The sequence below is a fragment of the Lycorma delicatula genome, chromosome 2 (genome assembly GCF_047948215.1).
Source record: "Lycorma delicatula isolate Av1 chromosome 2, ASM4794821v1, whole genome shotgun sequence".
Taxonomy (NCBI): domain Eukaryota; kingdom Metazoa; phylum Arthropoda; class Insecta; order Hemiptera; family Fulgoridae; genus Lycorma; species Lycorma delicatula.
This window is the reverse complement of record NC_134456.1, coordinates 30,433,610-30,459,173: the sequence shown is the minus strand read 5'-3', so window position 1 is coordinate 30,459,173 and position 25,564 is coordinate 30,433,610. Positions and strand designations below refer to the sequence as shown.

The window sequence follows — 25,564 nt, the reverse complement described above, 5'->3', positions numbered from 1 at the left end:
AACTGCAAAGCTGAGTCTCTACTAGGTTTCTTAGTATCTAGTGGACTGAAAGTTAACCCACTTTGGATAGGAGGAAAAGTTAGGTATTTGACATCAATTTGTTGATGACCCATGTAAATGAACTTATTATTGGATTTCTAGTTTAAAAGGATTTTTCAACTTTCTCTTCAGGTATACTCTCATTGAAATCAAAAGTAATGAAATTTTATGTAGAAATCTTAAGAGAACAGATTATAACTCCTGTTACAGAAATTGAAGTTGGGAAACTTGAGTAGGAGGATTCAGTATATTACTAACATTAGTCTTAGACCATTGTTTTGTAAGTGATTTATCACTTGCAAATCACATTGATGGTTATCATTAAAATTGCCATCTGTTAAATACCAAATCTTTCACTTTAAATTGTGAACCTAGAACTGAATGAGACTTAAGTATCTTTATCTGCAGTTTCTGTTCTTAATCTTTATATGCTGTTACATCAGCTCTGTATGATGCAAGAGAACCCATATGTTCCTATATTGCTAACACATTCCTAGTGTAGCAGTTTAATTAAGAGACATTCCAGTCTGAGAGCCTGAAACAGGAAAATCTCAGTACTGAATTTTGATTAGTTTTGGTTAAAGCGTTTGTAAGACAGAATAAATTTCACTTAAAAATAAAGTTATATTAAAAACATTATGTATTAATTAAACTCATATATATGGATTTGTTATAATTTATATGTATTTGTATTACAATAATGTAATAATTTTCTTTTCCACTAAAATTCCATTAACACAAATTTATTTTTATATCACTTTATCAATACAAAGATAAATGCAGTTACTTATTTGTAGCATTTCTTTTTAAAATTAATTATCTGTGTGCGTTTTATATTTATTTTAATCAGGTAGAAGTGATAAATATCATATTATTATAAACTTTTATAAGAGAACAAAGATAATGCTACAAAAGAAAACAAAATCAACCATACAGATAAATGGTGTGGTTAAATGCTCTCTCTGATTGTTCCCCTAATATTATGTAATATTATGTAAAATTAGGTAATATATATTATTATGTTACATATATTATTACGTAATATCTTTGCAAGAAAAGATGTTCAATCGATGAAGGCATTTGCCTTCACATCATAATGAAATCAGTCTTAAAAAAAAATTACTCAGTTAAGGAAGTAGATTTCTACTGCCTATCTGGCATTTCTGTTTTTTAAATAATTTCAATTTCTTTAAGCGATTAAAAATCTTACCATTTACTATCAGCATTCTTCTTGACAAACAAATGCATTCCAATCTGGTGTTGAGCATTTTCAGTATTCTATTCTGTTAGTGGAGTATGTATAACAGAATTGTATTGGAATCAGCCTAGAGTTACACAAAAGGTACACATATATAACTGTTGTTTTGTCTCATAAAACTTTCCAGCAAATTATTGTATCTAGAGAGTTTTCTTCTTTTTCCTTTTTTTCCTATAAGTTGCATATCAATTTTTTTGTTTTTAAATTCAATAACTGGAATAAAAGTATTAATTCCCTTCATCAGATATATTTTTGAAAATTAAATAAAATTTCTGACTAATGAATTTAAAAATGATGTAATGAACAATTTTTAACAATCAAGTGTGTTCTGGAAATTCAGCAAAAACTTAATAACTAAACTGTTTTTATTTATAAAAATTAAGTAGACTACTTCGTTGGTTTTGATAGTTAAGTTTAAATATGTATTAGTTATTAAAATTCCATCTATTTAAAATATACACATTTGAACATGTTACTGTTATGAAAATTTAATCTTTCATCTTAATATTTCACATTTATTTGTTTAATGCGGTGCAATGAGGAATTATATGTTACTCTCACATATGATGAATTTGTTGTCTGAGGCATCCAATATGTATTGTTATCTTTGTAAATCATAAAACTGAAATATGAAAAATAAATTAATAGAGCTTTTTAAAAATTTACAAGTGCATAAAAATTCCTGATACCTTAACTAACAACAATTTAAATAATTAGTAATTACTGTAATAAATTATTGCAATTTTTTTTTTTTTTTTTGGTCATGGCAATGAGTTCCTATAGTGAACCTTTGTTCAGTCCTTCTGTGAAGGTATCACCTGAAGGGTTAAATATCATTTACATTTCAATATCTTGGAATCTTTATAATGGAGTATTCAATTCGTTGAAGAAAGTAATAGAATACCTACTTTACTAGACACTTTTTTTGTAACTGTAATATACTTGTTCTTCTTGAGAAATTCTATGTACTTTTCAAAATGATTGATGACTTGTATTAAGTGAGGTTGTTTGTAGCTAATAAACAAATTTGTTTGTGGCATCTAATAAACATAAATTTAATTTTTAAATTTTAAATTTTGCAATGAAAAAGTTTTTTTTTTAAATTAAGAAGTATATCCTAGTTAAATTTTGTACTACTCATATACAAAAAAGGGGACTGTATTTTAACATCCATGAAAATCATAAAATTTATAAGCATACAGAATCGCACAACAATGATTTATAGTAAATGAACCGAAATAATTCAATCCACTTTCAACATACCTGTCTGCCTAATTAAAGTCACCAGCAATAATCTTAGCTGATCCCAGCATGAAAACAATAGCACAAGTCAATGATGGCACAGATGACTGAAAATGTTTTGTAATAAGCTTTTAAACCATTCTATTTTAATATTTAGTGCAGTTTTTTGTTGGAAAAGTTTATATTTTTAAATTAATACCATTTTTAAGGTATTCTAGTGATACCTTTACAAAAGAGCTGAGCATAAGTTCACTTCAGGAACTGACTAAATAATGAACATTACTTTGACAGAAATTAACTCTTCTACCACAGATACTTTACACATATCACAAGCATAAAAATATAAAAACAAGTAACATAAAACATCAAATTGATGTTCATCTTTCCACTGGAAACACAAAAAGATATATGTGTACATTTTTTCCATTCAGTAGACAAATATTTAAATGCATATAAATATTTAGATTTAATATAATTTTGTTTATGACTATATTAATATAATAAACCAATATTTTGGTACCTCAATAAATTTATTGCTGTGATAAAAAAATAAATTTATATACTTATGGTTTATGAATGCTACCAGTTATATTATATATATATATATATATATATATATATATATATATATATATATATAACAAGCTTAATATGAACTTACCAATTTATATAAAAAATTATAAAATACTTCAACAAGCATGTTATAAAATTTTACATGTTCTGTAATGCATTTTGGGGTAAAGGTTTTTACTATTAAATTTATCTTGTGATTTAATTTTAGCATGAATTAAATATTCTGTTAGTTTATTTTTTTGTTTTTAAAAAAAAAATATTATAATTTCCTTCATTGGAGACATTAACCATTTTATTTATATTTTTATTAACATAGTAATATGTAAAATATCTCCTGGGTAGATATATTTTTTATTTTCAAATTGAATTTATGGTATATTTTTTTATTCTTTTTAATGTTAATTTTTAATTTATATTCTTTATAAAATTACCATTATATTCATTTTAGTTCTGTTTGAATTAAATTTGTTTTATCTGTCTAATTCTGTTCAAAAAAAATAAATAATTCTGTTTTGTTATTGTGTTAAATTTGTATATTTTGTGCATTCTAGCAAATAATGTTTTACGTATATTATGTAATACAAAATATTATACGAGGTCTGTAAATAAAGTAATGAGACTAGCTTTTTTTGCAGCTAAAGTGGCAACACTGTAAAGCTGATTTAGATTAGGTGTTAATATTTTTAGTACATTGTTGCCACGTGAAACGAAAACAAAATTTCGTGAAACGATTTTTTTCTGTGCGTTACAAAAATGAGTGATACTAATTATTAGCAACCTTGTGCACTGAAGTTTCGTGTTAAACTCGGTGAGAATGGTACTGAAACTTTTTAAAAATTAAAAAAGGCGTATGTGGATGACGCTCTGGTACGAGCCAAAGTTTTTCGGGAGTTTAAAGCATTTTCAGATGGCCGGGAATCAGATGCGGACGATCCACGCTCTGGAGGACCGTTAACGTCAAAAAGTGACGACAATGTTGAGCGAATGAGAGACTTGATACGGTACGACTGGCGATTAACTGTCAGAATGATTGCAGAACAATTGAATTTGAACCATACTAAACCCATAAAATTTTGCCAAACGAATTGGACATGAAAAAACTATGTGCAAAATTAGTCCCAAAAAACCTCACTGTTGAACAGAAAAACAACAGGGTGGAAGTGTGCCACGATCTTTTAGGACGAATTGAAGCTGATCCTGATTTTCTAAAAAATGTTATTACTGGTGATGAATCTTGAATGTATGAGTACTATCCAGAAACAAAACGCCAGAGCAAGGAGTGGCACAATTCAAACTCACCATGTCCAAAAGAAGCAAATATGAGCAAATCAAAAATCAAAACCGTGCTAATTTGTTTCTTCGATAGCACTCACATTGTCTATAAGGAGGTTTTGCCTACAGGGCAAGCTGTAAATCAATAGGTTTACCAATAAATTCTTGAAAAACTGCCAGCCATCAAAAGCAACTGGATGCTGCATCATGACAATGCACCTTGTCACATTGCACTCTCAATTAATTAATTTTTGGCAAAAAAAAACATTCCTGTAGTTCCTCAACCACGTTATTCGCCTAGCTTGAGTCCCTGCGACTTTTTCCTCTTCATGACTTTAAAAAACACCGCAAAGGACACCATTTTGGAGCAACAGAAAACATAAAAAATGTAATCCACCATCTGAAGGATATTCCGGTTTCTGAATTCCAACACTGCTATGAAGAGTGGGAAAACCGGTTTGAAGCGTTGCGTAATCACCTTCGAAATAGTTCCCAAGGGTTCCCAAGGGAACTATTTCGAAGGTGATATAGTCCCTATATAATTGGATTGTAAATAAAAACTTTTCTGAACCAGCCTCATTACTTTACTCGTATTATTATGTGTTATTATTATATTACATTAATTATTATATGATGTATTTTCTGAAATCTAAAAAAATGTTTATTATTCTCATTAATATTTGTTCTTACTAACCGGTCAGGGCTTGCTTCGCCTGCCCGACCGTCTAGCCAGGGGACTTCGCCCCTGAACCCTCGATGCGTTCGTATCCTCATGTTTGTGAGAATATTAAGTATTTTACGGATATTCATTAAAGAAAAAATCTGACAACACAGTTGTAGGACTTTCCTATCACGCGGCTTTTTTCTGATGCTCGGCTTACACACACAACTTAATTTAAAATATTTATCGCTTTATTTAAACATAATATTTTTTTTTTTTTTAATTTAAGGAAAGTGTGACCACCTGTGATGTTAATTTAGCAATATTTATGTTCCTTTTTCTTCTGAACGGTTGGACAGATTTCCTTGAAATATTTACCGATGAATCTAAATAGTTTTATATCAATTCCCTACCAAATTCACTAAGTTTGGAAAAATATTTACAGATTTAAAATTTTTTGTGAAAGTTCTATGAAAATTTAAATTTTTTAATTGAAAAATAATTTTTAACCTTTTTTTTTAATGAAGTTATATTCATAAATTTGGTACCATGCAAGTAAAATAGACTCTGTAAAGTCCTGTAAAAATTTCAGTTACTTAGCCGTGATATTGGAGGAAACAAAATAGTAATTAGTGTTTAGATAGGCTTAGAAAAACATGGAACTATGGTTTCGTAATTGTAAGATGAAATTAACGACGGAACGACAAACGCAAAACGACAAAAAAAAGGATACAAATTCAAGAGGAAAGAATGGAAACTAGTGATTACGTCAGCGTAACATAAACATAACCTGGATTGCAAAAATACTTTTCATTAATAAAACGTTTTTGTTTACTGGAAAAAAAATAGGACCAACAACTAACTATCAGAATAAAATTTATTTTAAACTATATTGCATATAGCGAGATTAGAAAACTGAGTCAAAGATAGAATTTTTAAAAAAGGGATAACATTTTTGGGATAAGCGACAAGTCACACATTATAGTAATCCATTTGTTCCAACCACATCTCGAGAACAGTCATCATACATTACAAACTATTCATCATGGAGTTTTACGTGTAAAAATTATAAAAGAAGAAATTAAATAACCAAACAAGTTAGAAAGATTATCTTAACCTTTTTAGATCTCTATTAAGCAATAGTGCAGGCTAGTCCAAAGTTTGGAAATAATAAAGTTACTCGATTTTCCGTTTACGTAAGATGAAAAATTTGTTTCATCTCATTTTATTTATATTATCGATGCATTTTTCATACTTCGCAGATTTTATACTGTTTTGTTATGGTTATTATCATTATTCGTTATCTTTATCATTTATTCTTGTTTCTACTGTTTTTCATAATACAAGCTTTTTAATGTCACTTATTATTATATTTTGTCGGCCTGACGAACAATAATAGCCATAATGGTTTTTTTTAATAAATCTGTTAAGTAGTTTCTTTGTTGGAAGCTTTTTTTTTGGTAGTAATATTTTTTATAAGTTAATATTTTTTTCCTTATTTTTTCTCAAATTTACTAATAATTATGTTTTAAGCTAATTAAAAAACAAAAGTAGTCGTAAAAAAAGAATATTCATTACTCAATGGATTATTGATCTTCCGTACAGAATAACTGAGAGAGAGTGGAAGTAGTGTTTGGACAAGACCAATTTGGTTTCAGGAAAAGCATAGGGACAATGGAAGCAATTTTAGCGCTCAAATTAATGACGATTAAAGAAAAATAAACCAACATACATGGCATTTACAGACTTAGAAAAGGCATTTGATAACGTAGACTGGAATAAAATGTTCAGCATTTTAAAAAATGTAGGGTTCAAGTATAAAGACAGAACAACTGGTAACATTTACAGGAACCAAACTGCAACAGTAACAAATGAAGAACATAAAAAAGAAGCCGTAATAAAAACGGAGTCCGACAAGGGTGTTCCCTATCCTCGTTACTTTTTAATCTTTGCATAGAACAAGCATTTAAAGAACAATTTAGATCCGAGGTAACAGTGCAACGTGAAAAGATAAAGATGCTACAATTTGTTGATGATATAGTAATTCTAACTAAGAGTAAAAAATATTTAGAAGAACAATGAATGGCATGGATGAAATCCTACGCAAGAACTACCGAATGAAAATAAAGAAGAACAAAACCAAAGTAATGAAATGTAGTAGAAATAATGTAGATGGACCACTGAATATAAAAATAGGAAGAGAAAAGATTATGAAGGTAGGGAGAAGAATTTTGTTATTTGGGAAGAAGAATTACTAAAGATGGACAAAGCATAAGCGATATAAAATGTCGAAAAGCACAGGCGAAATGAGCTTTCACTCAGAAATACAATTTTCTTATATCAAAAATTAATTTAAACATCAGGAAAACGTTTTTGAAATTATATGTTTGGAGCATAGATTTATATGGACGTGAAACTTGGACGATCGGAACACGTGAGAAGAAATTATTAGAGGCTTTTGAAATATGGTGCTACAGGAGAATGTTGAAAATCAGATGGGTGGATAAAATGACAAATGAAGAGGTGCTGAGACAAATCGATGAAAAGAGAAGCATTTGGAAAAATATAGTTAAAAGAAGAGACAGACTTATTAAGGCATCCACATATTAAGGCATCTTAGAATAGTTATTTTGATGTTGGAGGGACAGGTAGATTGAAAAAAATTGTGCAGGCAGGCAACGTTTGGATTATGTAAAACAAATTGTTAGGGATGTAGGGTGTAGGATGTAGGGTGTATACCGAAATGAAACGACTGGCACTAGATAGGGCATCTTGGAGAGCTGCATCAAACCAGTCAAATGACTTAAGACAAAAAAAAAATTGTACAGTGTGAGAAATGAAAATAAAAGCTTAGCTGTAAAAAGTAGGCGCTTTTGATATACATTTTACTATTCTCTCTATAACATTATACTTCTGCATCAAGTGTGATTTTCATGTGTAAATAAAAATATTTGAATAAATGAAGATAATTCTTTTTGTTCAGCTATGACTGTTTATTATATCATTAGTAAAGAAGAAATTTTATCTCAAGTTTACTGTAAATTTATTTTTTTATATATATTACATATTTACATATTTTACATATCGGTGTAAATGCAATTAATATATTAGTGCAATTTTATTATTTTCTTTAAAAATTGTTTTGTTTACTGGTTTTTGTCTCTTGAAAAAAAACAAATTATTATTGTGAGGGATACGTTCATTCCTTCCTGCTAAAACACACATGGTATCTACGTTCATTTGACAGGAGAGCCCCTTCATGTGTTCCCACTTTTGCAACTGTTACTGTACATCATAATGTACATCAGTATGTACGATAATCTCCCGTCTCGTGTCCCTGTAATACTTTAGTGTAATCTTAAGGGATTTATTAGGAAAATATGTTAATCTACGTGTACAAGACGAGCGAGGCGCAATGCTACCTTAAGATATACAAAGTAGTACAAAGATATGCAGAGCATATCTTTTTTTCTGTCCCTCCCTCCACTTCCAAAGTACACATGCTTAAAATGATCAATCTCTGATCTAGATAAAAACCCCACCCATCGACGCGAATCTATATCAGTGTACATAGAAATGTCTGTTGTAGATCTAGATCTACCTACAACAAAAATGTGAGATAACGCGAGCTTATATACGGGCACTTCTTAAAAAGATCAGACTTATAAAGCGTGAAACATCCCCACCTGTCTTTACGAAACTAACTTCTTTGTGTTATGTTTTTGGCATAATAATCGGAGGGGAGGTACCGTCTGTAAAATCAATTAAAAATTTATTCCAAAAACAAAAGCAGTTGTGCGTGTGTCATCTGTAACACCTATTATACAAATGAGAATTTATTAACAACGTTTCTGTAGCATTAATCTTTTTTTATTTAGGTTTTTTATTGTTGAGGAAATATTTTAATTATTTTATTTCGATGTTATGTAAGAATTAGAATTTAGTAATTAGTCAGTCCAACATGTTCTTTTCTCAAACCAAAATCAGAATTAGTATTAACTTATTAACAGTAATGATCTTTTAAATTTTATATATTTAAGTAAAAGTACACAAACGCTATTCCCCTCAATTTTAGAACAGATGGCTTCTAAGGGTACCGACATTATCACCGTACATTTGTGTTAATCGCGGTCTACTAATAATTAAAAATAATAACTTATTTGCAAATAACTTTTTTTTAATCGTTAGCAAATGTGCCTAAGAAAAATAAGACCTTAATTAGGCGAAATCTCAAGATACTGATAGTTGAAAACTTAAAAGGTCAATGACATTATTGCCCCAACAAATGACATTAATATGTAGAAGTAATCTGACCGAGTTTTGTCAAAATCGGTCCAGTACTGCTGGAGATGCGACGCCGAACACAGAGACGTACATACGAACATCCGGAAAGTTTCCATCCAGTTTTTTGGGTTCCTAGGTGCCAAAACGTCAAGATTCGGTGAAATCCGTATGTGCCCAAATTGAACCGATTACAATACTTTCCCTTCTATAGCTATAGCTTTGCTACAGCGCTAGACGGGAAAGTACAAATCAACGCACCATCATTTTTACTGAAGAGATAATAAATGCCTTCCTGTTATATATATATAAATATATAATACTGAAATAATTCTTTTTAAAATTTATATTATTCCTTTGTACTGTTAAATTATACTTAAATTCTATTAAAATAAACCACCTAGTACAGAAATATTGAGATAAGACATATCTTACCTCAATTTTACCGTAAAATTACTTTTTCATAAAAAATAATTTACCATAAAAGTACTTTTTCAGGATCCCACATCCTCAGCCATGATTGAAATAATTCCGATATTGCATTTTAAAAATTAAAAATAATGAAAATTGTGTATTAATTTATACGACTGCTGCAATCTTGCAGCTTTTATAAGACAGTTATAAAGTTTCTTTAGTATGGCAATTTTTGTATTATGTATTTTGTATTTTCGTATCATAATTTTCATTATGTTAGTATTTTTACTGTACAGTAACGGAATTTCAATCGTGACTAAGGGGATGCAGGATCCTATGAAAGTAATTTCATGGTAATTAAGGTAAAATATAGCTTACTCAATATTCTCTGCTAGGTGGTTTATTTTAATAAAATTTAAATATATATATATACACACATACACACAAAACGGGAACTTTTGAGGTGCATAGCGGCAGCCATGTACAGTTGGAAGCACTACGTTATACAGAAGAAACCTTGCAACTAAGTTATCGTAATGTAGCACTGGAACGGTCAACAGCGTTCTTTCACCATAAAAATGTTTTACAACACCAACGATAGTTTGGAAGATGCACACAGAAAATTCAAAATTCCCGTTTCTTTTGTCAGTGTATTTATTTATATATATTATACAGAGAGTATCACAAAGTTTTCCGGGACTTTCATAACCTCTTCTACTCTTGAAAATAATTCGAAAAAGTTCACATGCACACGTCTTAAAATGCTTTGTTTGCGAGTAGCGGCTAGTGGAAAATTTCTCTCGGATTTCAGAAACCTCAGTTAATTAAGGGGCAGAATTAGTAATTTCTTATGGTTTTTGACCTGAAATTTCGAATAAAATAGGACCCAGAATCGTATAGTAGTTTTTGAAAAATCTGGGGTAAAAATCAATAATTGGGGGTACCCCTGTTTTTTATGTTTGACGTACAATATCTTTGTTAAATAGGTAATAAACACATGAAACTTGAACAGAATTTAATCTTCAACAAAATGGTGTAACAGAAGTTGAATAAAACAGAAAAGTTAGAAAAATTCGAACTTTGTTTTACAGTACACTAGACCGAGATGCATTATACGTACCAGTTCTTAATAAATGTTCAAAAATGAGCCCGCCATTTTTAACGCTTTTCTTGGCACGCTTCTGTATTCCTTTTGTTGCTCTTTTTAGTTCTTCAGGGCTGTCCTTAAGTTGTTCATCTGCATCCATTATGCGGACAATTAATTCCTCACGAAAACATATTTTTGTTTTGTATATAATATTTTTCATCTATCTCCAGACGCAAAAATATAAATATGTTCGACCGGCGATCTTGTCGGCCAGGAATGTGGATCTCCACAAACGATCCATTTCTCAGGGAAATTATGATTTAAATGAATGGGGACAGCACAAGAGGAGACGTGCCGTAAAGCTGGAAGTATACTTTGCGTCTCAGCGCTAGAGGAAAATCTTCAAGCAGTTGTGGAATTTCTTCTTGAAGAAAGTGCAAGTAGACCTCAGTATTTAAGTCAGGTAATATGAACGAACCAAACAGCTGATTGGGAAGAAGGCCCCATCACATATTGACACTAAATCGTTGTTGAAAATTGTCTTCCATCATTTCATGAGGATTTACTTCTGTTCATGTATGCTCACTGCGTAAGTTGTTGACGCCATTTCTTGTAAATGTTTAACTGGCTGTCTATGATAAGGGTAAAACTTGTTTTGTTTAAGCGATCCCCAAGCCATCCCATGCGAAACTCCGATCCGCTTAGAAAGACGTCGTATACAGGCTCTTGAACTGCGTTGAATTGCATCGATAATAATTGTATCAATAACAGCGTTGTTTTGGACAGATCTTTCGTAGTTGATACGAATACTACGTAGTGAACCTGTTTCCCAAAGATTGGTGAATCTTCGATTTCCCAATTTTCTATTTTCGATTTTTTTAGATCAAAAACCCTAACAACCACTAATTCTGCCCCTTAATTAAAGTCCTAAAATTTCAATACGAAATCATTTCACCGGCGTAAATGAAATCCAAGCGATATCTTTCATTAGCCGTAACTCGCAAACGAAGCATTTTAGGATATATGTTTTAGAACTTTCTCCCATTATTTTCACGAGTAGAATCGTTTATGAACGTCCCGAGATAACTGCATATATATATACACCGCTAGATTCTAGGAAACTTCCTCTATCCCGCAGACAGAAGAAGATACACACTAATGAAGGAGATGGAGTACAAATGGCAAGAACGGTGGGACGGCAAAGGCAGATGGACAAACCGCCTGGTGATAGATGTTAGGCGCTGGCGAGGGTGAGGTCATGGCTCGCTGGATTACTGACTTACCCAGTTTATGGCGGGCCATGGGGGATACAGAGTACACCTTCATAAGTACGGTCTCGACGATGAACAGAACTGCCCGGTATGCGAGGAGGAGGAAACGCCATACCACGTGTTCTTCCACTGTCCGAGATACGAAGGACCTAGAACAGAGCTATTTGACATACTAGGCAGGAAAGTGATGTTCCAGGCGGAGGAGCTGATAGACATAATGATAGAAAAGAAAGAAAACTGGAAGGCGATCACTACGTATGTGAAAATCACGATGAGAGGCCTCCAAGCATGGGAGGAGTCACGAAACAATAGCGGCGTCGGAGAGTGCGGGGACGGACAGGTTCGCGAGTGAGCGACTAGGGGTCCCCCGTACATGTGGAGGTGCATTGACGTGAAGATCTGTTGCCGTCTGGTTTCAAAGATTCTGAATTAAAATCCTCCACTACGGTTATTAGTCTTCCTTCCGTCCTGATCGTGTCTTCCAAGACAGTTAAAAATTCATCATATCTATCTTCGTCGCAATTGGAAGAAATATATCCGCAGATGACGACACTAGATGTCAATTGCATTGCTAGAATGCCCCTACCGGATTTGAGGTCGGTTATCGCGTAACGGTTTGATACATTTTTGATAGCTACATCTTGTAAATCATCAATAAACTAATCGTCAGAAGTTGTTATTCTAAGATTTGGTTCAACAACTAAACTGAAATCTACATCTTGATTTAAGGCCGTTTTCATTCTGTTCATGCTTATTTGTAGACATTTCATTGTTTAGTTACGTTACATAACCGGCCTCCGGTCCGGTGTCCTACTTTCCACAATCCAGACATTCTTTCGCCCTGTGTCCGGTGCCTCCGCAATTGAAACATAGCAAGACACGGTTGGGGCCTTTGCATTTCCTTGACAGATCCCCGGAACTCCAGCATTTATAGCACTTCACTTCTTCTTTGTTCATCTCAGTACGACAACAGTGCCAGTCGACTTTTATTCTAGTGTTATTCTCTAAGAGCTTCGCATCTCTCGTCATTAATAATAATAATACTTCTTTGTATACCCGAATGCCGGTTTTAGTGCGGCAATTTGTAGTGGGATATCCGTTCCTATTTCTTCTTTAATTGTCTGAGTAACTTCTTCAGCCGTAGCATCTTCATATAGGTCTTTGACATAAAACGCCGACTTCCTTCCACCATACGATCTTTCCACTACCAATGCGTCTGAAACGTTGGACCTAGTCTCATTTTGACGTCATTACGCTTCTCAGGGGAGTCGACAACCCGGATTTCTGATGACTCTGATCTCCCATTTTTGACCGAGAGTATACCTGCGCCATGCCGGTCCCGATAGTTCCTTTAACTTGCTTTAGCAAGTCAGCATACATCGTGCCCGCCTTCTTGACAGTAACGATCGTTGAAGTTGATTCTTGTATCGTCTTTCATTTCTTCGCCTCTTTCTCGACCCGGAAAAGCGGCCATTTATCTACAGTTTTGTCTAGTCTCCGGATTAGATATTCCAGAAACTTGCAAGTTTTGTCTCCCATGCCATCATTCGGTACATAAAATATAAGTTTGCCACGCTGGGTGTTGTGGATTCGACGTATTGCTTTAATTAGGTGTCTAATCATTTGAGCACTTTTGTCGTCGATCATTACTACGAAAATTGTAAGGTTGTCCGTGTTCATCTTCGGGGTAGAATATATCTGTACTCCTTGTGTCTCTAAGCAAAGTGCCGCTAGGCATCACTTTATCCGAGTCTAGTCGTTTCGATATCCCGGAAGCTGATTCTCGAATTGTTTTCGCAAATAAACCGTTAGCTCAACGTTCGTTCGTCAGTAAATATACACGGGCTCCTTCAACATTCTCAGTGGGGGAACCGTACTTGACATCAACTCTTTTAAATATGTCCTTCGACCAACGGGTGTTTTATAATTTCCTCTAAATCTCCAATGTCTCCTGATTCCTTAACGTTCTCTACCTTATCGCGGCACTCTTATCTATTCTGTTTTCTTCTATATTCGAGGCTTAAGCCATTATTCGTCTGTGTACGTGAGTCAGTAATTAGGCTAAACATCTTATATGATAATTCATAGAGTGTGTGTATCGTAGTTTTACATCTGTGGCAATATCTTCTATTCGGTATGCACAATCTTTGATTTCCCGTTTCGTCTTCGTGTTTTGTCTAACATACGAAATCAACTTTTCTATTTCATGTATTAAATGGTCCATATCTGTACCATCGGTAAGGTCCCCATCACTACAATCGTCAATAACTTATATTTTTCTCTTTGGTGGCCTTGCCTCTGTCGTCTCCATCCTTTTTTCTTTAGAATCACCTTGATCACCGTAATTATTTTCTCCGTTGTCTTCTGCCACCTGGGTTTTACCTTGTTCCCTTTGTCTCCTTTCCTCGAGAATGGTCCGGAACGTTGGTTCGTCTCGCTCTTCTTTGGTTCTCACCAAACGCTGGAGAGTGGGCCAGGCTCTTCGAAGCTTTGAAAGGTTGATCTGCCATTATCTCGTTACTAGGTTATTATAGTCGAAAAATAACCTCAGATTCTTATTCAGAATCAAAAAATCTTCGAAATCGACACATCATTCGATTTTTTTGAGGGAGGCAAGGGTGGTCAAAATTTTGGAGGGTTGGAGGAAGTGATTTTTATCTTTCCAAATTTGGGGTTGGATTTTTTTGGGGGGGGGGTTATTTTGGGTCCAAGGTCCAATGGGTCGGGAATGGTGTGAAACGCCGACGGAAAAGACTGGGAACGGATTTTTTTTTGAGGGGTTTGGAGTATTTTGGGGGTGGGAGTCAGGAGATAGAGGAGACCCGGATCGGTGGTGATCCGTGGAGGGTTTGGATCTGAGGGGAACGAGAAGCCAGAAATATGAGAAAAAAGATTCCTCCTTATAATTGTCTCACTGGGACTTATAATATTTTCACTAAAACAGTGAAAAATATTCCAATTTCTTGTTTATGACTAATAAATGACATCACTTTCTTGTATCGTCTTGTCTTCGACTTAGAAAAAATTTTAACTAATTTGTAGGTTAAATATGCCCCACCACTATACTAAAGTATAGTAAAAAACAATAATCTAATTAACTAAGTTGTTCGTTGTACAAAACTCACCAAAGTTTGTGTTCATATGTGCTTATTATTCTCCAACAAAATCCAATCCACAGTTCCAGACAAAACACTGAAAACCCAACCCAAAAACACTTATAACAGCGAAGCAAAACCACACACGTCTGTAATCCCACACTTGTGCAATCCCAACTCGATTATGACCAGTGCCACCAAATCTTTTTAAGTATATATGTACTTACTATTAGTATAATGTGTACTACACTAATACTTCAGTTATACTTTATAGTTAAAGTATAAATTAGTTAACCTTACAATATAATAAAAACAATTATTATTGAATTATTATTCACTTTTTAATTATTTGTTACCATCCATAATGAATGAGAATAAATCATTCAAGAAATATGTGTTGAGGATGAAACTTAGAATTACTTACTAGAAAAACATTCTTCCTTTCATATAGTCTGGTGCCTCCCATATTAATGAATAACTATCTATGAGTTCATCGCCATTGTAGACAACTGTATTCTGTAACCATACAGTGAAATCCAATATGAAATGTTCTTACATAATCATGTATTATGTTTATAATTATTATGAGCTGATATAAAAATATGAACTTATATTTTTATTAAGTTATTAATACATTATATTAAATATTGGGCATGTTATGGACATTGAGAATTCAATAGATGAACTAATCTATAACTGCACAATCAGAAATATTAAGACCTCTAATTTAGTCTAAACATAGATTATTGTGGTTGTCTTTAATTCAACTTTGTTTCTAAAAACATTTCTGCTTTTAAAACCAGAAAGTAAACAGAAAGAAAAGAGACTCATTGCATTCTACTTTGGCTATCCATTTAACACAGAATGTTCTTCCCACCAGTTACAACAGAAAGAAACAATGGCTTTCATTTCCTAAAATGAAAAAAACGTGAACAGAAAGGCTGAGATGCAGATCTCCATCATAAATTATAGGGATTGAAAAATTTCAACTACACTAGTGAGCCAATTCTTTATAATTTACCAGTTACCTACAAAATTTAAATATGAGAAAAACTTACTTCCATTGGTAGCATAAGATTTATTTCAGAAATCACTTTCTCAGTAACCTTGGTTAGAAAATGTACATCAAGTTAAGCGTTCATCAAGAGCCATCTAACTTAATCTTAAGTTCATTCACTTTTTGACGAAAGGAACCTGAAACAAGCTACTGTTATGATAGAAACCTAGGAAGATAGAAACTTAAAAGATCTATCACTTTAGCTTGCAGTTTGTTATAGGAATTCCTTATCCTACTGACACATTGGTGCTTTAGCTTCTCACAGCAGTTAGCATCAATGCTAACCTGAATCAATAAAGAGCAGCCGTAGCTATCCTGCATCAAATCTTACATCCTTTCATTCAAAATGGAGGATTGGAACCTCAAAAAAAAAAAGAATAGTTTGATTGCGGCTTCTTAAATGAGAAAATATTTGGTTACTGGTAGGAATCAGGCCTTTTCAGACCAATACAGAAAGGTTCATAAGCACAAAAGGACTCCTCACCTGATATTCTTTTCCACCAATAGGGTAAGTGACCACAATTAGTGTGTTTACAAAAGATTGGAAGGAAATCCATTAAACTAGAAAAAGATCCCTACCCTCCAAATTGTAACTAGGCTGTTGGCCAATCCCAACAGAGAAGGGTTTTAGAAGTAAGGTTATAGAGATAACCAAACTCTTCTTATATGGAGTAAAGACAAAAATTACTATTTCAGTAATAACTTTATATATCCATGGATGATGTTTTCAAGAGAGCTTAGGAATCAACCAAGAGAAAGTGTGTTTTCCTTTACTTGAAAGGATATATTAAACCAGATAGCATTTTGAAGCCTTCAGGTGAGAACAGAACATGAGTGATCAAATAATTTTTGACTCGCCCAGAATAAACACCTAGTCAAAATTAATAAAAAAGCCAGAGTATCTATTACCTGTAAATCCTGTTGGGTAAAGACTGGGAGCACAATAATATATCGTCTTTAATGGAGACTGTAAGAATCCACAGTTGTGCTTTAGCTTCAGAAATAAACCATAAATGTTATGATTAATACAAAGTTCTCTTTTTCTCAAAATGAAGGTAGACCAGAAAAAATAGCATAGAATAATAACTAATAATCACCCATTTAACATTTGACTGCAAGGGACCAGATTAGGCCTACATACAAACTAAAGACCATTTAATGTCTACATGATAATTCTTGAAAGGTGACAGATAAATAAGCCATTGTCTACATTTTGTTTATAGTTGTTACTACTAGAAAATTAATATTTTTTAGAATTTAATATCATGTTGCTTTTAAATTGTATATTTACCGATTCCTCTTTGATTATCATGTTGCTGCAATTATTTAAAAACAGATACAAGATTGTGAATTTGACATCTACCCATTAAGATAATTCTGCTTAAAGTAAGACAGAGATTTTTTTCATATTGTCAGTAGATGAAGAAAACTTCATTGTATCTGAATTTAATTTTCAGTTTAATTCTGTTGCTTTGTGAATAACCCACACTGTTTTATAACATTTATATTGTTATTCTTAATCATTCGTTGTATTTGTAGAAGGTTAACTAAAAAGCAAATGTAAAATATATTTATAATTTTAACAATATTTATAATTAGTTTCCTGCACTTGGATACTAATCAAAATTCTTTGTTGGTTGAATGCTAAGTGCCCATTACCAACCATCTCTAAAAACAATTGTTCTATGATGCCAATTTGGAATTGTTCAGATCTACCTAAAAGTCATGCTCCTGTGTTAGAAACATAACAGTAGTTATCATAGATGTTCTATCATGAGAGAAAACTGCTCAAAAAAAGTTATAACAGATAATCAATGATATTACAATAGCAATTTCAAATGAAGTATACCAGGGAAACAAATAAAGGTTTTCTTGTAGCCTTCTTCCATGAGGTGAATGTACTATTCACAGAAGTACCGTCTAAATGCAGGAAACAATCAGCACTATGAAAGATAATTTTAACTTAAAAATGGTCATACATGATCCTTTAAACCAGGCTCTTACTTTCCAAACTGATTTTTTGTTTTTATATAGTATGACACCATCTTAAGAACCTCTATAGAAAAACCTAAAGGTAAGCTGACCATAGAAATTTACTGCCTGTTCAGATGCCTTTTTGTGCATGCAGTATAGCATCCTAACACCAAACCTTGCATGTTTTCTAATGTTTCTTGAATATCTATTGTATGTCCCTTTGAGAATCTTCCACGTAACATACTCGTATTTATGTTGTACACTATGAAAGTGTACTCTTTTTATGAAATGTGTGAAAATATTAAGTGATTTTTTTTTTTTTTAATATACAAATATATATATATATATATATAATAAAAAATACCTAGTAGAGAATATTGAGATAGAATATTTCTTATAACAAAATAATTTAATCGTGACTGAGGATGCAGGATCTCCCAAAAAACTTTCACGATAAAATTAAGGTAAGGTACATCTTCAAACCTACTAATCCTTATTAACATGTTTATATTAGGATACATACATATAAAAGATATGTATTGTTACCAGATATATGCCTAATTTAATATCGGCGTACGACAACGCTAGCAGCTCAGATGTCAGCGGGAGCATAGCATACGTACCCCGCTACTACGCGTTACTCCCGCCGCTCAGATGACCGCGCAGTTCTCCCACAATAGCGGTGCTGCGGCTCCACCATTCTTAGGCTCCAATAAAAGAGCGTGCACGAGAATGAATTTTTAATTCATCGTCGACCACCACTTGGAGAAGACAGAAGAAGTTCCCCAACCGTCTCAATGTGGGACCTCCCGGCGGATGCCAACATCCCCGCCGGAGCAGCAGGCCTGCCGGTCCCACGTGGGATCGCTCGGGGAGAACCGCCTCGGCCACGCTGGCGAAAGACAACCGACGCCGACCCGACACTGCGGGGCTATGGGGGCCATCACTGCCGCGCTGTAATGGGGACCCAACTGCCGCTGAGAGGAAGCCCGGTCTGATTTCAATGGACGAGCCGCAATTCTCCGACTACAGCTAAGTCGACTTCGCCGGAGACCAGCTTCCGGACCCAACAGCACTTTTCAGAATTAACTACAAAAACGGCCCCTTTCAGAGCTACCACGAGGTTATAAATTACAACGAGCTGTCGAAGTCAATCGACGACGACAACAACAGTCCTTCTCAGGGGTACTATAAGGTTATTAATTGTCACGTGCCGTCGAAGCCATTCGCCGATAGTATATATATATATATATATATATATATATATATAGTTATTTATAAATATGGTTTTGTATTGGTTTTCTGAAATTATAATTATTAAAAGTTAATTATTAGATTACATTAAAGAAAATAAATAACTTTTTAAACGAAATTGTAGAGCTATTGTCCAATCACTTCGAGAAGGCCAGCAAAACGGCCAACTACGAGGAAGATTTTCGAACCAAAAAAGAAGAACTTGAAGGTCTACTAAATTTTAGAACTGAGTATAATTACTCGTATAATGTACCATTTAAAATGGAAGAATTCGTGAAAGCGTTGGAAAAAGCAGGCAACACAGCTGCTGGTCCGGATGAAATCCATTATAATATGATCAGGCAGCTGAATACCACTGCAATAGTAGATTATTAGAATTGTATAATCAAATATGGCGGGATGGAATGTACCCGCAGCATGCGCTATGGGAAAATTTTTCGAAAAAATGATTAATAATCGACTCGTTTGGGCTCTGGAAAAAGAAACCCTGATATCACCATATCAAGCAGGTTTTCGGCAATACCATTCTACCACTGATCAAATGATCAACTTAGAGAACGTTATATATAACAGCTTTATTACAAGGAAACATTGTGTCGGAGTCTTCTTTGATCTTCAGAAGACTTTCGATATGACCTGGCGTCATGGTATAATGCTCCAGATACATGAATGAATCGGGCATTCGTGGCAAACTGCCAATCTTATTGAGCAACTATATGAATGACCGTACTTTCCAAGTACGTGTCAACAGCGAATATTCATCTATAAAAATCTTGGAAAATGGCATACCACAAGGTTCGCCGTTGAGCTGTACCTTGTTTATGATCGCCATTAATAAATTGATATTAGCCATTCCAGTAGAAATCAGCAAAAGCGTCTATGTTGATGATTTGGGAATTGTGTATGCCAGCAACAAGACTGCTATGGTGAAATACAAATTGCAACGAGCGATCAACGCTCTAAATGAAGTTGCGAGGAATAATGGATTCCAATTTTCACCAGAAAAAACGTGCTGTGTACACTTCTGTAGGAAGAGAATTCCTCATCAAAGTCCTACGTTGACAATCGGCAATGATCCAATACAATATAAAGACAACGTGAGATTTTTAGGATTGTATTGGACAAATCCCTTACACGGGGATTACACATACAGGACTTGAGTGTTAGATGCAAAAAAGCCCTAAACGTTATCAAATGTTTATTGAATATTAATTGGGGCTCAGATAAAGAGCTATTGTTGAGACTGTATAAGGCATTGGTTCAATCGAAACTAGACTACAGATGTATTGTATATTCATCCGCTAGGAAGTCGCATTTAAGAAAGTTAGACATAATTCATAATAGCGGAATTAGATATGCGACAGTCGCTTACCGCATAAGTCCGGCAACAAGTCTAATTTCCGAAGCCGAAATAATGCCACTACAATAATGCCACTACATAGAAGAGAGATCCTCTTGTTAAGATATGCAGCAAATATATGGGCTTTCCCTGCCCATATAAATAATAAATTGTTTATGAATCATCCCATGGCTGCATTATACGAACGTCGTGCTACCTATTCCAGACCAGCCGGAATTAGGTACCACGAATTAAGAAGAAAATACGAAATTGCTATTCCAGATACAATAGCAATTTCCACAAGAGAAATACTGCCATGGCTTTTGCCAGCGGTAAATACAAGGTTGGATCTTTCTCAGGGAGAAATAAAAAAGAAGCCAGGAGTGATCATCCAACAGGAAGTTTTGACAACCGTCAGTAGTTACGAAGAACATATTAGAATTTATACTGACGGTTCTAAAACCGAACATGGTGTCGGATGCTCCATATATGTAAATGAAGAAGCCCACTTTTGTAGACTGCCAGATGTGGCCAGTGTCTACACGGCAGAACTCACTGCAATTCAGCAAGCTCTTCGCTACACTGAACACTATTGCGAAGAGAGAGTGCTAATTTGTTCCGATTCCCTAAGTGCACTTGTTGCAATTCGGAACAAAAACATTAAGGATGTCCTAATTTCAAACATCCTGTCTATTTTATACGTTTTAAATCAACGAGGACAGCGATGCGTATTTGTATGGACTCCAGGGCATGCTGTTATTACAGGTAATGAGAGCGCAGACGAAGCTGCCAGAAAGGCAACAGTCTGCGATGATTTGGATGCATTTCCTGTGAGAGTGGCAGATGTTAAAAACTGTCTAACTAACGTAGTTAAAAACAAATGGAATACTGAATGGAGGAGTTCAAATACAAAATTAAACTCAGTTAAAACTTCTCCATATAAATAGAAAAGCGACTTTAAGTTGACTCGCCGAGAACAAGTAGCTGTGACCAGACTTAGAATCGGTCTCACGCGATTAACAAATTCATATTTGTTAACCGGCGAAGAGAGACCAATGTGTGGTGTTTGTAATAAAACACTGACAGTCAAGCATCCAATAGAAGAGTGTACCATATATGAGGACCTCAGAAAGAGGTTCCGTCTTAGAAATGATATTACTGCTGATCTGGATAATGGAAATGAAGAAAAGATAGTTGCATTTTTAAACGCCAGTGGACTCCTTAAAAGTTTATAAAAATGAAAATAAAGCTGTGATAAAATAATCTCTAAGCGGTAGTTTTATATATATATATATGAGTCTCGAAGCGTAGCACGTATAGTGACGGGAGGTAGCCCTCTTGCCTAGGCCATCCTGGCTCGTCTGCATTCAAGAGCAGTGAGTCGGAGTGTGTCCAATGATGGCATGGGGGACCCTCAAGGGTAAACTGAGGGCACGAGGCTATGGGTAAGTCCAATGGGTGCCTGTAGCATTTTTATAAGGAGGAGTCAACTGCCACGGGACCCTGGCGCGACTGATATACTGCTCAATGGCGGTCTGGTCGCCCCGATGGTGCTTAAACAAACTATAAACGAGACACGTAGAAAAAAGGAAATGGTATTGATATCTTGTATTTTTAATTTCATGATCTTTTGAGAACCTTATCTCAAATTTTAATATCGGGGCCCTTTACACCACGTAAGTGTTGTGTTTGTCCTTGTCTTTTGTGTCTTAATGTTTCTGTGTAGTTTGTGCTTTTAAGTTAAATGTAAGGGCCCTTTACACCCTTACATATGACAATCCTGATGGTGATACTAATTTCTTTCTAAGAACGTGACAAGGGCTAATGACCTTAGTAATCGATGCCCATAAAAAATTCAAGAAAAAAAAAATAAATAACTTTTTCATAATAGAATATTTAAAGTAATCAGAAAAATAAAAACAAATAGCATACTAACCCTTTTATTAACTTTTCCCGTGTCACCCAATTCCTTTTGTAAATCAAAACCAGGTATATATACTCCATCTTGATCGCAGTCAAATAATGTAATATTAGGTTCTTTATTAAATGTACCGACTAAAAGATCACTGTACCTTGATTGTAAGATAAAACCTTTAAATTTTTGCAGGGGTTTACTGGTTAATGTTAATTTCACGGATTTATCAATTTCAATTTCAGAAACATTACTTCTAACAAAAAATGGACACTTTTCTTGAGGTGCAGCAATAGGTTGGTTTAGAAAAAACACTTCTGTTGGGTCCAGATCCTCACAAAACTTTGGTATATTTTGTATCATGTTCACATGAATTGGTAAAGCAGTTACATAAATAATGAATATTACAGAAAATGTTACAACCTGTAAAAGAAAGTTATTTTCACTTTAAAGAAACTTCACTTAAATTCTATTTTAGTTTTTTTTTAAATTAATTTTTAGAAAAAAAAATCTAATCATTACTATATTACATAATGTTCTAATTATTTTAAAATTGTTCAAATATGAGATGTATATTCATGATTAAATATGCTAATCATTAAAATGGACACATGTTCACAATGGAAGTCATTGATTTTTGCGCATAATTTGTTCTCTTTCATTGTTGATATTCTTTCCATCTGTACAGTTCATAAGTTAAAAACTGGTTAAATTGTTTAGTTTTATTGTAAGAAAATATCTACTTACAGGAAGACATTCCTGTTTTATTTTGTTATATGTCATCATTCTTCAATCTTGATTTTCCGTATCAATTAAATGTTACTGATCTAACCGTCACAGTTTTATTAGCCCTTAAAAAATTATTGTTGTTTGTAAATTTAAAAAGTTGTAGCAAATAATGCATAAATAATAATAGCATATCATCATCAATTATTGTGGTTTAAACTCATGAGAAATTTGTTGATATTATCTAATAATGAAGTAGTAATTAATCAGTGTGTATTTATTAATGAGATAAGGAGAAATGATAAAAGATAAAAAATTAAACAAATTCAGAAAAATAAATACACACATTTTTAATTGAATGTATAATTATTTCTGTGATTAATTTTTATTTAAATCTTAATTAAGACTTGCTTTTTCTCTCTCTCTATCCATCTATCTTATCAGTATTGGTTGTTACAGAACCCTATCCTCAGTTAAATGCTGATTTATTTGTACTCTCTATACATATGAACAGATTTAAAAAAACCCCAAGCCTACAAGAACACCTACCTAACCCTAAGTTTAATCATTTATTTCCATGGCTGTTCAAATATCATGAAAATATCTTCAAATTATCAGACTTTGAAAGTAATTGTTTACTTATAATATTGTTTGACTGACAATTAATTTTTAGGAAAATGGGCGAGAAAGTAATATTATTTTTCCCTTACTTTTTGCATCATAATAACAAATTCGAACAATTCCCTAAAGAACAATTACCTTTCTAACTTATTCAGTATGAGAATTTTTGTCTTGTCTTTTACTTCATGCATATTAAATTCATTTAATAACATTAATCACAATTTTATTATTTCTTTCTTATTTAATAGGAATATAAATGACATTTTTCTATAGTTAATAAAACATTTGTAAGCGATATTTTGTCTTTACTTATATTAAAATATTTTCATATAGTTTTCCTGTTGGAAGCAACTGACTTATCATAGGCAAGTCAGCATTACAGACCCCAAAGATAATAATTACAATTTTGTTAGACTATTTATTTTTTTATTGTTATGTTCAGAATATCAGACTGTTTTTAGTACCCGAGTTGCTAACAAATAATATCCATTCTAATACGGAAATGGGAATTTCAAATGTAATATCAAGAATGGTTTTAATATAGAAATCCTCAGTTAAGGGATACATCACAACATTTTCTTTTAAGTTTAAAAAAACAAAAAAAACCACTGCAGTTTGATGTTATGGAAATACACTGTATTTTAACACAGTAATTTGTGCTATTCATTAATGGGATAATTGGCTTTCAGGGACAATAATTCAAAACCATACAAATTCCTCCCAAAAGACTAATTTACTTATATCACCAGTACATGCAAAACTAGAAAAATAAAAAATCACACACTTACACTGTAGGAAAATACTCAATTGCATAAAGTTTTGGGGGGCAGCATGTGGCCAAAAAGTCCCTATGTATTATTGTATTACACTTGCATACACTGTATTATTCTTACAACTAGTAAGTGTTTTAAGACACACATTTTTCTGGAAAGATTGTTGTAAAATGAATAATAAATTTTAATGGATGACTTTTAAAAATCTGAAGAGCTTTAAACAGGATGAAATTATTTCCTTTTTAATAATAAATGTTGTTGAGAGTTGACACAATGTTCAGAGTATGCATTGTCACAACTGTTCCAAACTGTGTATTGTGTTTTGAAACCCACATTCTTTGATTCTATCTTTTATGCTTTAATTGGAAATTTAAAATTCAGTACACTTAAACCCCCTAGCATTCATAATCATTATAGTAACTTTTCTCTTGTGATCGCAAAAAAGTTTGGTTTTCAGATTTCAGTGGAAATATCCATTACGATCATCCCTGAATCCATTTTGACTAGTTTCAGCATGATATCAGTACATGCATACATATGTATCTTGCATAATTCAAAAAACAAATAGCCATAGGATGTTGAAATTTTGGATTTAGGACTGTTGTAACATCTAGTTGTGCACCTCCCCTTTTTGTTCCAATCGACTTGACCAAAAATGTCCAAAAAAGTCCAAAATTTTGATTTTGGACTTTTTCTTACCTGCAGAAATAAGCCC

The 25,564-nt window shown here is 33.2% G+C and overlaps 1 protein-coding gene across 1 annotated transcript; it reads right to left on the bottom strand.

The window, feature by feature from the left end:
* Positions 1-1,524: 1,524 nt before the first annotated feature.
* LOC142320600 (putative defense protein 2) lies at positions 1,525-23,682 on the bottom strand. The gene is made up of 4 exons (XM_075358576.1): positions 23,477-23,682; positions 22,754-23,152; positions 15,618-15,709; positions 1,525-1,919 (listed from the first exon to the last, which is right to left on the bottom strand). Exons 1-4 carry the CDS (start codon positions 23,513-23,515, stop codon positions 1,799-1,801), a joined length of 651 nt encoding a protein of 216 aa, XP_075214691.1. The 5' UTR covers positions 23,516-23,682; the 3' UTR covers positions 1,525-1,798.
* Between the last annotated feature and the right edge of the window lie 1,882 nt (positions 23,683-25,564).

Bases quoted from the DNA above. Each gene is read 5' to 3' on its own strand.
- LOC142320600 (XM_075358576.1), bottom strand. From the start codon at position 23,515: ATGATGACATATAACAAAATAAAACAGGAATGTCTTCCT. The intron at 15,710-22,753 runs GTTAGTATGCTA...GTATGGTTACAG, and splicing joins CGGGAAAAGTTAATAAAAGG to AATACAGTTGTCTACAATGG. The intron at 1,920-15,617 runs GTAAGTAATTCT...TTCATATTTCAG, and splicing joins AAAGGAAGAATGTTTTTCTA to TTTTATGATTTACAAAGATA.